The sequence below is a fragment of the Salvelinus namaycush genome, chromosome 22 (genome assembly GCF_016432855.1).
Source record: "Salvelinus namaycush isolate Seneca chromosome 22, SaNama_1.0, whole genome shotgun sequence".
NCBI classification, from domain to species: domain Eukaryota; kingdom Metazoa; phylum Chordata; class Actinopteri; order Salmoniformes; family Salmonidae; genus Salvelinus; species Salvelinus namaycush.
The window spans coordinates 9,711,325-9,726,646 of NC_052328.1; the positions used below are offsets into that span (position 1 = coordinate 9,711,325).

Below are 15,322 nucleotides of genomic sequence, written 5' to 3' on the forward strand. Positions count from 1 at the left end.
AGTAATCTAGCATGGGCAGGATGGTCATCTGAATCAGAGTTAATTTGGCAGCTGGGGTGAATGAGGAGCGATTACGATAGAGGTAACCAAGTCTAGATTTAACTTTAGCCTGCAGCTCTGATATGTACTGAGAGAAGGACAGTGTACCATCTAGCCATACTCCCAAGTACTTTTATGAGGTGACTACCTCAAGCTCTAAACCGTCAGACGTAGTAATCACACATGTGGGGAGAGGGGCATTCTTCTTACCAAACCACATGAGCTTTGTTTTGGAGGTGTTCAGAACAAGGTTAAGGGTAGAGAAAGCTTGCTGGTCAGTATAAGACTGTATCATCTGCATATAAATGGATGAGAGAGCTTCCTACTGCCTGAGATATGTTTTTGATATAAATTGTGAAAAGCGTGGGGCCTAGGATCAAGCCTTGGGGTACTCCCTTGGTGAAAGGCAGTGGCTGAGACAGCAGATGTTCTGATTTTATAGACTGCACTCTTTGAGAGAGGTAGTTAGCAAACCAGGCCAAAGACCCCTCAGAGACACAAATACTCCTTAGCTGGCCCACAAGAATGGAATGGTCTACCGTATCAAAAGCTTTGGCCAAATCAATAAAAATAGCAGCACAACATTGCTTAGAATCAAGGGCAATGATGACATCATTGAGGACCTTTAAGGTTGCAGTGACACATCCATAACCTGAGAGGAAACCAGATTGCATACCAGAGAGAATACTATAGACATCAAGCAAGCCAGTCAGTTGATTATTTTTTCCAACACTTTTGATAAACAGAGCAAAATAGAAATAGGCCTATAACAATTAGGATCAGCCTGATCTCCCCCTTTAAATAAAGAATGAACCGTGGCTGCCTTCCAAGCAATGGGAACCTCCTCAGAAAGGAGAGACGGGCTTGGCGATGATAGGGCAACAACCTTAAAGAAGAAAGGGTCTAAATCATCTGACCCAGATGTTATTTGGGGTCAAGTTTCAGGAGCTCCTTTAGCAACACGGACTCAGTGACTGCCTGCAGGGAGAAACTTTGTAGCAGGGCAGGGGAAAAAGAGGGAGAAGCATCGGGGATAGTTGCATTAGAAGGGGTGGGAGATGAGGAAATATTGGATGGGCAAGGAGGCATGGCTAAGTCAAATAGGAATCCTGACTTAATGAAGTGGTGATTAAAAAGCTCAGCCATGTGCTTCTTGTCAGTAACAACCACATCATCAACATTAAGGGACATGGGCAGCTGTGAGGAGGAGGGTTTATTCTCCAGGTCTTTAACCGTTTTCCAGAACTTCTTGGGGTTAGACCCACAGAGAGAGAACTGCTCCTTAATGTAACTAACTTAGGCCTTCCAGATAGCCTGAGTGCACTGATTTCTCATTTGCCTGAACGAGAGCGTGTGCCGATCCTTTCGCCAAATGCAATTCTTGAGGTGGAGTAACTCTGCAAGATCACGTTCGAACAAGGGGCTGAACCTGTTTTTAATTCTCATTTTCTTTATGAGGGCGTGTTTGTTAACAATACCACTGAAAATATTAAAAAAGAAGGTCCAAGCGTCTTCGACAGAGGGGATCAAGCTGATTCTGTACCATTTTACGGAGGCCAGTTCATGAAGGAAGGCTTGCTCAGTTTTTTATCAAGCATCTATGACAAATCAGGACAGGTCGTTCCACTGAGCAGCCATTACGAACACAGGCTGTAAAACAGTGATCATTAAAGTCATTACAGAAAACACCAGACTAATACTTATCAGGATTATTTGTGAGGATAACCTGTTAGTGAGTAGGGGGCGCTATTTTCACTTTGGGAAAAAATCGTGCCCAAATTAAACGGCCTCGTACTCTGTTCTAGATCATACAATATGCATATTATTATTACTATTGGATAGAAAACACTCTGAAGTTTCTAAAACTGTTTGAATTATATCTGTGAGTAAAACAGAACTCATTTGGCAGCAAACTTCCATACAGGAAGTGAAAAATCTGAAAACGAGGCTCTGTGTCAGGGCCTGCCTATTCAACTGGCTTTCATTTATGGATCTGTATGCACTTCATACGCCTTCCACTAGATGTCAACAGGCAGTGGAAGGTTGAATGGGGTGTCTAGCTTGATCTGAGGCCGAATAAGAGCTTTTGGAGTGACAGGTCAGCCATTTTGTCAGTTTTCCACGGCGCGCAAAGGAGCTCGACATTGTCTTCTGAAAAGCGTTCGGTATACACGGCGAATATCTCTGGCTCTGATTTTATTTGATACATTTGAGAAAAACATCATAAAGTAGGATTTTTCAACCAAGTTTGATCAGTTTATTCAACGTTTATTGGGACTTTTGGAATTTTTCGTTCCAAGCGCAACGTTTTCTTGGACACGTGAGCTCGACATGGCTAGACAAAGTTGCTAATATGAAAGAAGAAATGGACATTCTAAAACCAAACAACGATTTATTCTGGACCAAGGACTCCTTGCACAACATTCTGATGGAAGCTCAGCAAAAGTAAGACACAATTTATGATGTTATTTCGTATTTCTGTGGAATATGTTGACCCTAACAGGGCGGGGAATATGTGAGCGCTGTCTCACAATAATGCATTTTGTATGTTGTAGTAAAGTTATTTTTAAAAATCTAACACAGCGGTTGCATTAAGAACCAGTGTATCTTTCATTTGCTGTACAACATGTATTTTTTAGTAATGTTTATGATGAGTTCTTTGATTAGATTAGGTGACTGTCCAAAATATCTCCGGAGATTTTGGTGAATTGTTGCTACATATTCACAATGTATAACCACGATTTGCAGCTCTAAATATGCACATTTTTGAACAAAACATAAATGTATTGTATAACATGATGTTATAAGACTGTCATCTGATGAAGTTGTCCAAAGGTTAGTGATTCATTTTATCTATATTGCTGTTTTTGTGAAATCTATGCTGGCGGTGGATAAATAGCTTTGTGTGTTTGGCTATTGTGATGAGCTAATATAATTCTATATTGTGTTTTCGCTGTAAAACACTTAAAAAATCGGAAATATTGGCTGGATTCACAAGATGTTTATCTTTCATTTGCTGTACAACATGTATTTTTCATAAATGTTTTATGATGAGTATTTATGTATTTCACGTTGCTCTCTGTAATTATTCTGTCTGTTTTGGTGCTATTTGTGACGGTGACTGCAATGTAAAACTACGATTTATACCTCTAAATATGCACATTTTCGAACAAAACATAAATGTATTGTATAACATGATGTTATAAGACTGTCATCTGATGAAGTTTTCAAAGGTTAGTGATTAATTGTATCTCTATTTGTGGCTTTTGTGAAAGCTATGTTGGCGGTGAAAACATGGCGTTGTGTGTTTGGCTGTTGTCGTGAGCTAACATAAATATTTATTGTGTTTTCGCTGTAAAACATTTTAAAAATCGGACATGTTGGCTGAATTCACAAGATGTTTATCTTTCATTTGCTGTATTGGACTTGTTAATGTGTGGAAGTTAAATATTTCTAAAAAATATTTTTGAATTTCGCGCTCTGCGAAGGCAGCGGAATGTTGTGGGTGTTCCGCTAGCGGAACCCCGGGGCGAGAAAGGATAACATCGAGGAGAGTAGCCTTTTCTGGGTGTTTGGAGTCATACCTTGTGGGATTGGTAATAATCTGAGAAAGATTTGCTTTAGGACTTGGTCAGGTGGTTTAAGCATTTCGGTCACCTAGCAGGACAGATTCATACTTAGTGTAAGGGTCTAGGAGAGAGCTTTGGGCAGTTAGGGTACAGGCCTTTGCTGATGGAGGACAATAGCACCCAGCAACAGTCAACAAAGAGCCATTTGAAGGTTTAATGCTTAAAACCAGCAAATCAAATGGTTTGGGGACAGACTTGGTGTAGACAACTGAGCACTGAAGGTGATCCTTGGTAAATATAGCCACTCCTCCACCTTTGGAAGATCTGTCTTGCCGAAAAAGGTTATAACCAGAAAGGTTAACATCAGTATTCAAAACACTCTTCCTTAACCACGTCTCAGTAATGACCAACACATCTGGATTGGAGCTGTGAACCCACATTTTCAATTGATCCATTTTAGGTAATAAGCTTCTAGTGTTAATGTACAGAAAACCCAGGATTTTATGAGAGCAGAAATCAGTGAAGCAGATATCAGAGGACAAGTCAGAATTGGGGCTAGCAACAGTAGTTGGGCCAGGGTGTACATGCACATTTCCAGATATCATCAACAGTAATACAATCAAGACACGGCATAGGACAGGGAGAGCTCTGCAGTGCTGATTTATGACATCTGAATGTGCATCAGATGGCAACAAGATCATATTGTACAGCAATTTCATCAGCTAACACGAATACAAAGCCAGCGAGAGGTGGTTAGAATAGGATGGGAGGCCAAAAGTACATGTAATCAATAGAGTCAGTCCCGAGTGTGGGAACAAACACAGTCTGTCCCAAGGTTGGGTAAAGAAAGTTCACAGTCAACAAAGGATGCAGGAGTCATGAGGCAAATAGTAAAATAGCAAAATGCAGAAGAATTAAAAAATATATATAACGACTTGGGGCTAGACATTGTAAGTTCAGAGTCACTCGCCCCAACAGTGCGTGTGTGCTGGAGGCGAGCAAAAGCTCAGGGGAGAGGGGGGGGGAGTGTGTTGGGGTACCTGTACCAGACATGGGGAGACAGGACAGGACAGACCGTGAACAGATCGGCAGGTGGAATCCAAGCAGCAGTGCAGCAGGCAGCGGGAGTAGATGTCACACCCACGTGGGAGAAGCTTTTATTTCTGGAAGCAGATTTCTTGTAAATAATGCCAGTGGATGGCTTCAAAGTCTCCTCCCACTTGTTAGGCCCAAAGGCATTGAACACCTCTCACTTCACACCTCCGTGCTAATTGAAGTTGTATCTGGTCTGACCTAGCAAGCTCAGTTCCAGGTTGGATGGTGTCCTCAGGTCTCTGCTGTTTGTTTGCTAGAGCACCCTCCATATAGCTTGGAAAAAGGAAAGCAGTAATCCCTCCAGTTAAGGCCATGCTGTGGAGGGTAGCATCCTGCAAATGTCGCTGCCGAAAAATCCAAGTTTATTTAACTCTAGATCTATCGTTTTGTAAAAAACATGTTGAAAAATGTGAGAGCTCACATGCAGCTGTGTCTCTCTCTCTGCTCCACCCCTGAAATGGAATATATAAATATTGAAATTGTATATTTAAATACATTGAAATTGAATTTTAAAACGGAATGCAATATTAATTCAATTCAGTTTCAAATAATGAAATAGAAGTTCAATTCATTAATTAAAATATTCCATTTGTGGATTAGAAATGCAAAAATATTGAATTCAAATTCAATGTCTTTAAACATTTTTTACATTCAAATACAGTTTCTGTTGGTACTCATATCGGTCCATATAATGGCCTCAAACCCTCGCAACGACACTACAAGCTTGGCACACCTGCATTTGGGGAGTTTCTCCCATTCTTCTCTGCAGATCTTCTCAAGCTCTTTCAGGTTGGCTGCCCCATCCACACACAATTACCTCATAATGACAAAGATATTTTTGCTAATTCATTGAAAATGAAATACAGAAATATCTCATTTACATAAGTATCCACAACCCCAAGTCAATACATGTTAGAATCACCTTTAGCTGTGATTACAGCTGTGAGTCTTTCTGGGTAAGTCTCTAAGATGTTTGCACACCTGGATTGTACAATGTTTGCTCATTATTATTTTCAAAACTCTTCAAGCTCTGTAAATTTGGTTGTTGATCATTGCATGACAACCACTCAGGAACATTCACTGTCTTCTTGGTAAGCAACTCCAGTGTACAGTAGACTTGGCCTTGTGTTTTAGGTTATTGTCCTGTTGAAAGGTGAATTCATCTCCCAGTGTCTGGTGGAAAGCAGACAACCAGGTTTTCCTCTAGGATTTTGCCTGTGCTGAGCTCCATTCTGTTTCTTTTTTATTCTCAAAAACTTCCCAGTTCTTAACGATTATAAGCATAACCATAACATGAAGCAGCCACCACTTTGCTTGAAAATATGGAGTGATACTCAGTAATGTGTTGTGTTGGATTTGCCCCAAACATACCCCACACATTCAATTATCTGTAAGGTCCCTCAGTCGAGCAGTGAATTTCAAACAGATTCAACCAAAAAGACCAGGGAGGTTTTCCAATGCCTCGCAAAGAAGGGCACATATTGGTAGATGGGTACAAAAAAAGCAGACATTGAATATCCCTTTGAGGTTGGTGAAGTTATTAATTACACTTTGGATGGTGTATCAATACACCCAGTCACTACAAAGAAACAGGCGTCCTTCCTAACTCAGTTGCTGGAGAGGAAGGAAACCGCACAGGGATTTCACCATGAGGAAAATGGGGGACTTTAAAACAGTTTGAGTTTAATGGTTGTGATAGGAGAAAACTGAGGATGGATCAACAGCAATGTAGTTACTCCACAATACTAACTTAAATGGCAGAGTGAAAAGAAGGAATCCTGTACAGAATAAAAATATTCAAAAACATCCAACATGTATGCAACAAGGCACTAAAGACATACTACAAAATATTTGGCAAAGCAATTAACATTTTGTCCTGAATTTCAAAAAACAACAAAAGCACAAACGAAACGTGAAGCTACTGATGTGCACAAAGGCAACAATACGTAGACAAGATCCCACAACACAAACGAAGAAAATGGCTACCTAAATATGATCCATATCAGGCCAACATAGACATACAAAACCCCTAGACCTACAACACCCCTAGACATACAAAACTAGCGGACCCACCCTAGTCACACCGACCTAACCAAAATATAAAGAAAAACAGAGATATCTAAGGTCAGGGTGTGACAGTACCCCCCCCAAAGGTGCGGACTCCCGGCCGCAAACCTGAACCTATAGGGGAGGGTCCGGTTGGGCATCTACCCTTGGTGGCGGCTCTGGTTCTGGACGCAGCTTTGGAAGCTCCGGACCGTGGGTCGTCTCCGGAGGCCCCGGACCGTGGAAAAACAATTATGTAATTAATAATACATCACAATATGTAATGACAAAAAAATTTTAGTTACGTTTTTATTAGCAGGGTACCAATTTAATATGATGAACAATAATGACATTTACTGTCACGGGTGGCAAAAAAATAGCTATCTGCAAGCCACACCTACTGAAAATAACCTATGGATTACATAAAAAAAATAACTAACTGCTGGGTCAACTCAGCATGAAAGTGAATATAAACCAATTGACGGTTAAATTAACCCAATATGTTGGGTTATTCATGCAACACTGGCTGGATCAAAATAACCCAACGTGTGTTCTGTCCAATATCTATCCAACGCTGGGTTACCAAATAACCCAAATTGGGTTGATTTTAACCCAGCATTTTTTTGTGTATGTGGTGAGGAATATGACCTAATCCCTGATAGCATGACTGATGACAGTTTGGTTTTGTGACTCATTACGTCACAATTTCCCATTAGCCAAAAATACTGACAGTCGTGTCTGTGATGGCCAATCATAAATTCATGACAGTTCCTCAAAAGTAGGATATAGTTGACCAACCTCCCAGACAGGCAATGTGCACATTAGCAGAAGTTTTCCAGTAAACCTTACTTTCAAGATGATTAACTACCGCAAACATTTCCAGTTAGGTCATTATGAGAAGGGAAAGGAGAACAGTTCCCAATTATGTAACTTGCAGCTACACTATGTTGTTCAGATGAGATAATAACCCTTAATGATTTCCCTGAGCCACTGGTATATTTGTTTGGCCTTTGAGGATCATGAGACAAGTACAGTACGTTAGGGAGAGTTAGTGATTGTGGTATGCAGCAGGGTTGTGATTAAGACATTAACATGAACTTTTCAGTCCACTTTGGAAAATTAAGAGGCATTTGGTAAGAAGTTGCAACAGGATTAACTCCACTGACATGGACTACTGTAGTTCATTGCTGTGTGGAGGCAAGTTCCATTAATTTGGTACAAATGATAAGGCTAAACCAACGTTCCAAGGATTTATTTGGAGTTATTTTAATACTGAACAAACACCTGTGTTCCTTTAGGAGGTAATTGAATGAGTCTACGCCATAACAATAACCTGAAACATGACCAGACTGGAGGGAAGTCGGACTGGATTTGATCCAGTGACAAATTTAAATTGGCTCGGGAACAAACTACACAGTCTGCACAAAAAGGGGAATGGAAGGGGGCGTACAAATAAAACGTCACACTTCACCTTTGGTAATCAAGCAAGAACTTGCTTTCATACCTTGCTATTCCATTACATTTGGACTGAGACCAGGGTAAATATTTGGTTGATAATAGAATGAAAATGTTTAGATTTTAATCAAGTGTTGCATACAAAAATAGTTGTGTGTGCATGTATTCCAGCAACATCCCCCCAATCTCACACACACACACACACACACACACACGATTTCACGTATTTATTGAAAAAAGGCAGACTCAAATAACATTGATCAGTAGTGTCTATAGAATTTTCATTTCTAAATACATGGCTCGAGTAGTGTCTATATAATATTTTATGTACAGTATTTAATTTACAAGATATTATAAACTGGGTGGTTAGAGCCCTGAATGCTGATTGGCTGACAGCCGTGGTATATCAGACCATATACCACGGGTATGACAAAACATGTCTTTTTACTGCTCAAATGATTTTGGTAACCAGTTTATAATAGCAATAAGGCACCTCAGGGTTTGTAATACATGACCAATATACCACAGCTAATGGGCTGTATCCAGGAAATCCGCATTGCGTTGTGCGTAAGAACAGTCCTTAGCCGTGGTATATTGGCCATATACCACACCCCATCGGGACTTTTGCTTAAAATTTACTTCACTGCCCACTGGGCATAGACATCAATTCAACATCTATTCCAAGTTGGTTCAATGTAATTTCATTTAAATGACGTGGAAACAACATTCATTCAACCAGTGTGTGCCCAGTGGGTACAATGTGTACAACCCTAGATAAAACAAAAACATACATTCATATTACTGGAACGCAGACAAATCTGAGGCAAAATAAATGATATCATTCTTGTATTTCACCTCTCAGATAAAGTATGCACCAGTTAATGGTTTCCAGAAGACTTGATAGGGAAGGAAACTTGACTCCTATGGAGAATCTCAATTTCATACTCCTCGAGTCCTTTTTCCTCGCCTCATGTTCAAAACCCATTGGATGAGAAAGCCAGAGGTCCCTTCCCTCTGACCTCCTCCAATTGAGAAGGAGAAGAGGAGAGAGGACGCGACGAGTATGAAATTGAGATTCTCCCTAGGAGTCGTGTTTCTTCCCCTATCGAGTCCTTCATCTTATCCGATGGGACCATCATCTCAGTCTATGTACAACAGTGACAGGAACACAACACCTGCCAACCAGCAGAGCTACACTAGTGGTCCACTCATTGCAGGTCAAAGAATACTTCAAAAATGTCCAAGTCTGCATCTGAAATGGCACCTTATTCCCTATTTAGTGCACTACATCTGACCAGAGCCTCTATTCCCTATTTAGTGCACTACATCAGACCAGAGCCCCTATTCCCTATTTAGTGCACTAGATCTGACCAGAGCCCCTATTCCCTATTTAGTGCACTACATCAGACCAGAGCCCCTATTCCCTATTTAGTGCACTACATCAGACCAGAGCCCCTATTCCCTATTTAGTGCACTAGATCTGACCAGAGCCCCTATTCCCAATTTAGTGCACTACATCTGACCAGAGCCGCTATTCCATATTTAGTGCACTACATCTGACCAGAGCCGCTATTCCATATTTAGTGGACTATGGCCCTGGTCAAATGTAGTGTACTTTATAGGAAATAGGGTAACATATAGTTATAGTGCCTTCAGAAAGTAGTTAAACCCCTTGAATTTTTCCTTTTTTAATAATTTTTTATTAAAAAATTAAAAATGAAAAGCTGAAATCTTTTGAGTCAATAACTATTCAACCCCTTTGTTATGCCAAGGCTAAATAAGTTCAGGAGTAAAAATGTGCTTAACAAGTCACATGAGACTCACTGTGGTCAATAATAGTGTTTAACATGATGTCTTGAATTGACTACCTCATCTCTGTATCCCACACATACAATTATCTACAAGGTCCCTCAGTCGAGCAGTGAATTTCAAACAGATTCAACCACAAAGACCAGTGATGTTTTCCAATGCACTTATTGGTAGATGGGTTAAAACAGAAAGAACAGGCATCAACATTTTTCTTTTAAAGCAGTTCTTAGGCTAGGCTATTTCAGTGTAATAAAAAAACGAATCAAGAATAATTATTGATACGTATGCAGTTAACAGGGGACCATATTCATTTCTGAAACCAATTATTCAAATATTTTCTAGCTACAGTATTGCCTGGTCCTCCACACTCGACTGCAGATTGCTTCAAGGTGAGATGGGAGATAATCTACATCCCATTGAACACCATTGATTGACATACATCAAAGATAGGAACAGCCAATGAAATTGGATTCTGGGTGTAACTGCTTGCTGATAGGTCAAAACTGTCCCTTTTACCACAATCTCTTTAGCAAACAGATCTCAAAGAATTTTGATATCTGCTTTTACAAGACATCAAGCTGTGTCTGTGATAAACTTGTTCTCCAGAACACTGATCCCTAGCGTGCACAGCCGATCCAGTCATCTCCAATCCCAGAGAGTATTAGCAAGAGTCCGGTATTTCAAAAATGTTGAAGCCCCCATTGAAGGTACTGTCCCATCAGTAATCAAAGAAGACATTGATTTGGATTCCATTCATAGTGTGGCTTCCAGTGAAGAGGATCCTGGGTATCTCCCTAGCGAGAGGACGTAACCATTTCGAAACGTCCTCAATAAACACCTAGCGCAGGGAGAAGGTAGTCAAGCTCCTTCTGTGCCTCCTCATCCTTGGAGAGAGAGAGAGAGAGAAATAAAAAGAGACAATCCGTCTCTTTTTGAACCACAACAATGACAAAACGTGCGAAAACTAAGGCTTTAGAGCACGAGAATAAGCCAGTGACAATCCAGTCAGTACCCACCTCTTTGGAAACGGTTTCCATGGAGGCAGCAGCATCCCACATCTTCCTGGCCTGACCTTTCTGCCCCAGGTCTCTGTAACACTGACCAATCAAAAACACATTCCTCCTCCTCATCATTATCACCATGGGTGCACGTACAGAGTCCGTTTGATGATTGGATATACTGTAGATTCATCTAAGAGGCGAACATTACAACAACACGGGCAGTCCGACTTACCTTGGCTAAAAACACATAGTTTAACTTGGAGTACTTGGGACGGATCTCCTCCACCTGTGAAAGAATGAAAACATGATAAAAACACGAGAACGCTGCACTTGTTGACAATCAACTCTTTCGGGAGTTCAGCTTCCTGAGGCTGGGACAACATGCCCTCTCCCTGTCCAGAATCTCTGTATCCTGATTAAGAGTCATACTCTTGTGAAAAGGTAGCCCTGCATTGTAAGCACAAATCTCCCCCGCCAACCTAGAGAATGTCCGAGTTAAGTGTTACCATAAGGCCAGAGTAGGCTGGTGGGAAGAGCTATAGGAGGACGGGCCTCATTGTAAAGGCTGGAATGGAATGAAGTGAGTCAAACGTGGTTCCCATACGTTTGATACCGTTCCATTGATTCCATTCCAGCCTTTACAACGAGCCTGTCCTCCTATAGCACAATAACATGTCTGTATTCTTCCATTGGACCATTGGACCAAAACCACAACCGCTAACAAAAACACTGCCTCACAGTTTACGTTCTAATGGCATCAGATCAGTCCAGGACAGGTACGGGGGGTTGGTACAGGATTTGGGCAAATGACTGCAATTGAAACTTAGAACCTGCTCAGCACACACAATTACAGAAAGGACTAACCATAGCACTATACTGCCTCTAGCCGTAGACAATTCTATTTCACTTGACTTTACCTTAATTCAGACCCTATATAGCCTGAGTATTAATAGTACAGTGAGAAGAATACTAGGGAAACACCTGGGCACTAGGTAGTGTGTAGTCACGGTTTGTGTACTTGGTTATAGTGGCACAGGTTGTATAACAGCAGGATGTGTTTGTTGAAGCTCAACAGCCTCTACCAGAGTCCTTGCGGCCAGAAGAGACAAGTTACAACAGAGACCACTTAAATTCAATTGATGGGTGAGATACACACGGCGTGAGGAAGAGGCATGAAGCAAGAGAATCTTGGCCAGGGGCAATTTCACATCTCTCTATATAAACATGTGAAATATGGGAAGACAGATTAAGCCTCTGAATACTTGGGGTTTGGTCTTTCAATCTGGGTGCAGAAGTGACCTCTGGGCAAATCCCGACTCAACACAAAACCCGATAGGCTGATGTGCGCTACATGTTTCAATGGGTTGGAGAGAGAGCATGAAAGAGAGCAGAGATCTAACAGCAAGTGCGCAGGGAGGAGTTCTCCGAGTTTAAATGTACAGTGATCAGGAAAGCCGAGTTAAAGAGAGAGAACTTGGGGCGGCAGGTAGCCGGGCGGTTAGAGCGTCGGACCAGTAACCGAAAGGTTGCTGGATCGAATCCCCGAGCGGACAAGGTAAAAATCAGTCGTTCTGCCCCTGAACGAGGTAGTTAACCCACTGCTCCTAGGCCGTCATTGTAAATAAGAATTTGTTCTTAACTGACTTGCCTACTTAAATAAAATAAAACTTGAAAAGACTGTATGATTCTAACAGGCTAAAGTATACAGTACTGAACTATGAAAGTAACAGAAACAGTGTAGCTGTCCATATTCAAAGCTAGCAGTCGGGCAAATGAGAAATGTACTGGTAAATTATATTTGCAAGGCCTGACATGCTTTACTCCACTAACAGGTACTGCCAAACACCACAATCTGTGGTAGCAAGGGGAATCCCAGTACCTTGAGGAAGTTCTTCAGCGCATCTTGGACCGTGGCACTTGGAGGCTCTCCAAACAATGTGGCAGCGATTTTCCTCTCGATCCAGGACAGCTGAGCCACCTGAACAGAACCAGTGTATAGAGCCCTTTCAGAACATGGTAAATCAGATAAGCATTTAAAACAACATGGTGTGAACATGATTCTCACACTACAGTGTGTAAACAGTGCAAGTAGCATTTAAACAAGGGGGGGGTCATGGGAGTAAAGGATCTGAAAACGACTTTTCCCCCACTTTTTTTCATTTTTTCACTATGGAAAGACAGTTCCAAAATACTAACCAATGTTCCTAAAGCCCCGTCACTCAGGATGCGGAGACAATATAATCCGCAATGGAAGCAGTTTCTAATCCTAACACAAACCGACCCATCATGATAAACAGTCACACACACACACACCTTTTCCATAAAACTTGATTATAGGAATAAGATAATGGGCCTAATGTGATGGACTTGCTGGGTCAAACGCACGCACTGTACCTTCCCCGCCCCTTTCATCTTAGAAATGTGCAATTTTAGGTGTAGCACTGGCTTGCCGTCACTGTGGGCCCTTTCAAAGAGAGGCCCCTGCCTGAACGTAAACAGTGGATCAACGTTTAACATGAACACAGAGCAGAAAGCCCTTTAAATTCACTCTCACAAAACATCAGGTGTGACTTTTTCTTCCTGCTTCTGAGAAATAGCCACTCATCTTGGACTGCAGCTAGCTACACATGGGAGGGTATGTGGAGGGTGTTTGTGTGTGTGTGTGTCAATGAGTGTATCTGTGTGTGTTGACCACCACCATTGTTCCATAGGCTAATGACTCCTTCTCAAAGCTTCTACATTGATCACTTTTCAGGGAGCGTATTCCTCACTGTATGGTTGACTTGGGTTAGTGTGTGTGTGTGTGTGTCACATACAGCATAGCACCAGCGGCCCAGCAGGTAGTAAGACATAGGATCCTGTGGTTTCAGCTCGATGGCCTTATCCAGATGATCCTGAACACAGAAGAGGACAGACAGCATTAAGCGTCGATTCATCACACCACACATTTTCCTCTGACCTGATCTGTCCTGCTCCACACCTACCCACAACTATGCCACAAAAAAAATCTCACACACGCACATGCATCACAAGCTCCTATTTGTCATGCAACCCTCTTCCTTTTCCCTCCCCCTGTTCTTTTTTTTTTTCTCTCTCTCTCTCATTTTTTTTCTATATAAATGCTGCATGCGGTTTCCCCAGTCTCAGCTGTTATGCAACCCATGCATCTGGGTGTTTTATTTATTTAACCCTTATTTTAGCAGGTAAGTTGACCGAGAACACATTCTCATTAACAGCAACAACCTGGGGAATAGTTACAGGGGAGAGAAAACAGCCAATTTTAAGCTGGAGATGATTAGGTGGCCATGATGGTTTGAGGGCCAGATTGGGAATTTAGCCAGGACACCAGGGTTAACACCCTACTCTTATTATAAGTGCCATGGGATCTTCGGTGACCAGAGAGTCAGGACACCCGTTTAACGTCTCATCCGAAAGACAGCACCCGTCACATGGCAATGTCCCCAATCACTGCCTTGGGGAACTGGGATATTTTTTTAGACCAGATGAAAGAGTGCCTCCTCCGAAAGAGTGCCACACCAGCAGCATCTGGTCTCCCATCCAGGGACAAACCCTGCTTAGCTTCAGAGGCAAGCCAGCCGTGGGATGTAGGGTGGTATGCTGCTGGACAGTGAGGGGAGTGATCTGAATAGAGCCCACAGTCAATAAGGGTAACGCCTGTACAGCAGTCAGTGTATACAAGCACGGACAATAACCGTATTTATAGGGGGGAAAATTACATTTAATTTGAGGGATACCTGACCTAAATAAGACCGAGGGTGATTCTTCGGCTGTCAACTTGTGGTTGTATGACCGGGGAGGACCCTCGACATAGCTGGGAACCAACACTGACTGAGCGAGACCACAGGGGAAGTTCTGGAAAAGCACACGCCCCGACCTCACCTCAGTTACCCTGTCTTATTATTGCTCAATTCCATCTGTGTGCCTGCCATCACCTCAGGTGCTGCTAATGTAGGTAAGGTCTGACATGCTTCAAGTACACACAAAACAAACACTTGAATCAGTGACTACATAAAGATATGGCTTTGTGTGTAGACGGTCTGTCAAAAAAAAAAATCACGTACTTTGAAGATGTAGCCATTCTTTATCCTGTTCTGCACAGTCTCGTACTCTGTCATGATTCCACACATTATGGCGTACCTAGAGAAACAGAGACAGAGACTTGAGAAAGTTGCTCGAGAATGTTGCTTTGGCAATTTGAATATGTCATTTTGTCATGCCAATGAAGCCTTTTGAAAGTGAGAGACAGATAGTGCCCTCAGAAAGTATTCATACCCCTTGACTTATTCC

The 15,322-nt window shown here is 41.8% G+C and overlaps 1 protein-coding gene across 1 annotated transcript in view; it reads right to left on the reverse strand.

The window, feature by feature from the left end:
* Positions 1-10,093: 10,093 nt before the first annotated feature.
* LOC120017535 (regulator of microtubule dynamics protein 2-like) overlaps positions 10,094-15,322 on the reverse strand; it is a 68,539-nt gene continuing 63,310 nt past the window's right edge. Inside the window, exons 6-11 of the mRNA XM_038960358.1 lie at positions 15,097-15,172; positions 13,831-13,908; positions 12,894-12,992; positions 11,247-11,300; positions 11,030-11,110; positions 10,094-10,897 (exon numbers count right to left, since the gene is read on the reverse strand). Of these exons, the coding sequence (XP_038816286.1) occupies positions 10,841-10,897; positions 11,030-11,110; positions 11,247-11,300; positions 12,894-12,992; positions 13,831-13,908; positions 15,097-15,172 (445 nt within the window). The 3' untranslated portion in view covers positions 10,094-10,840. The remainder of the gene's footprint in view (positions 10,898-11,029; positions 11,111-11,246; positions 11,301-12,893; positions 12,993-13,830; positions 13,909-15,096; positions 15,173-15,322) is intronic.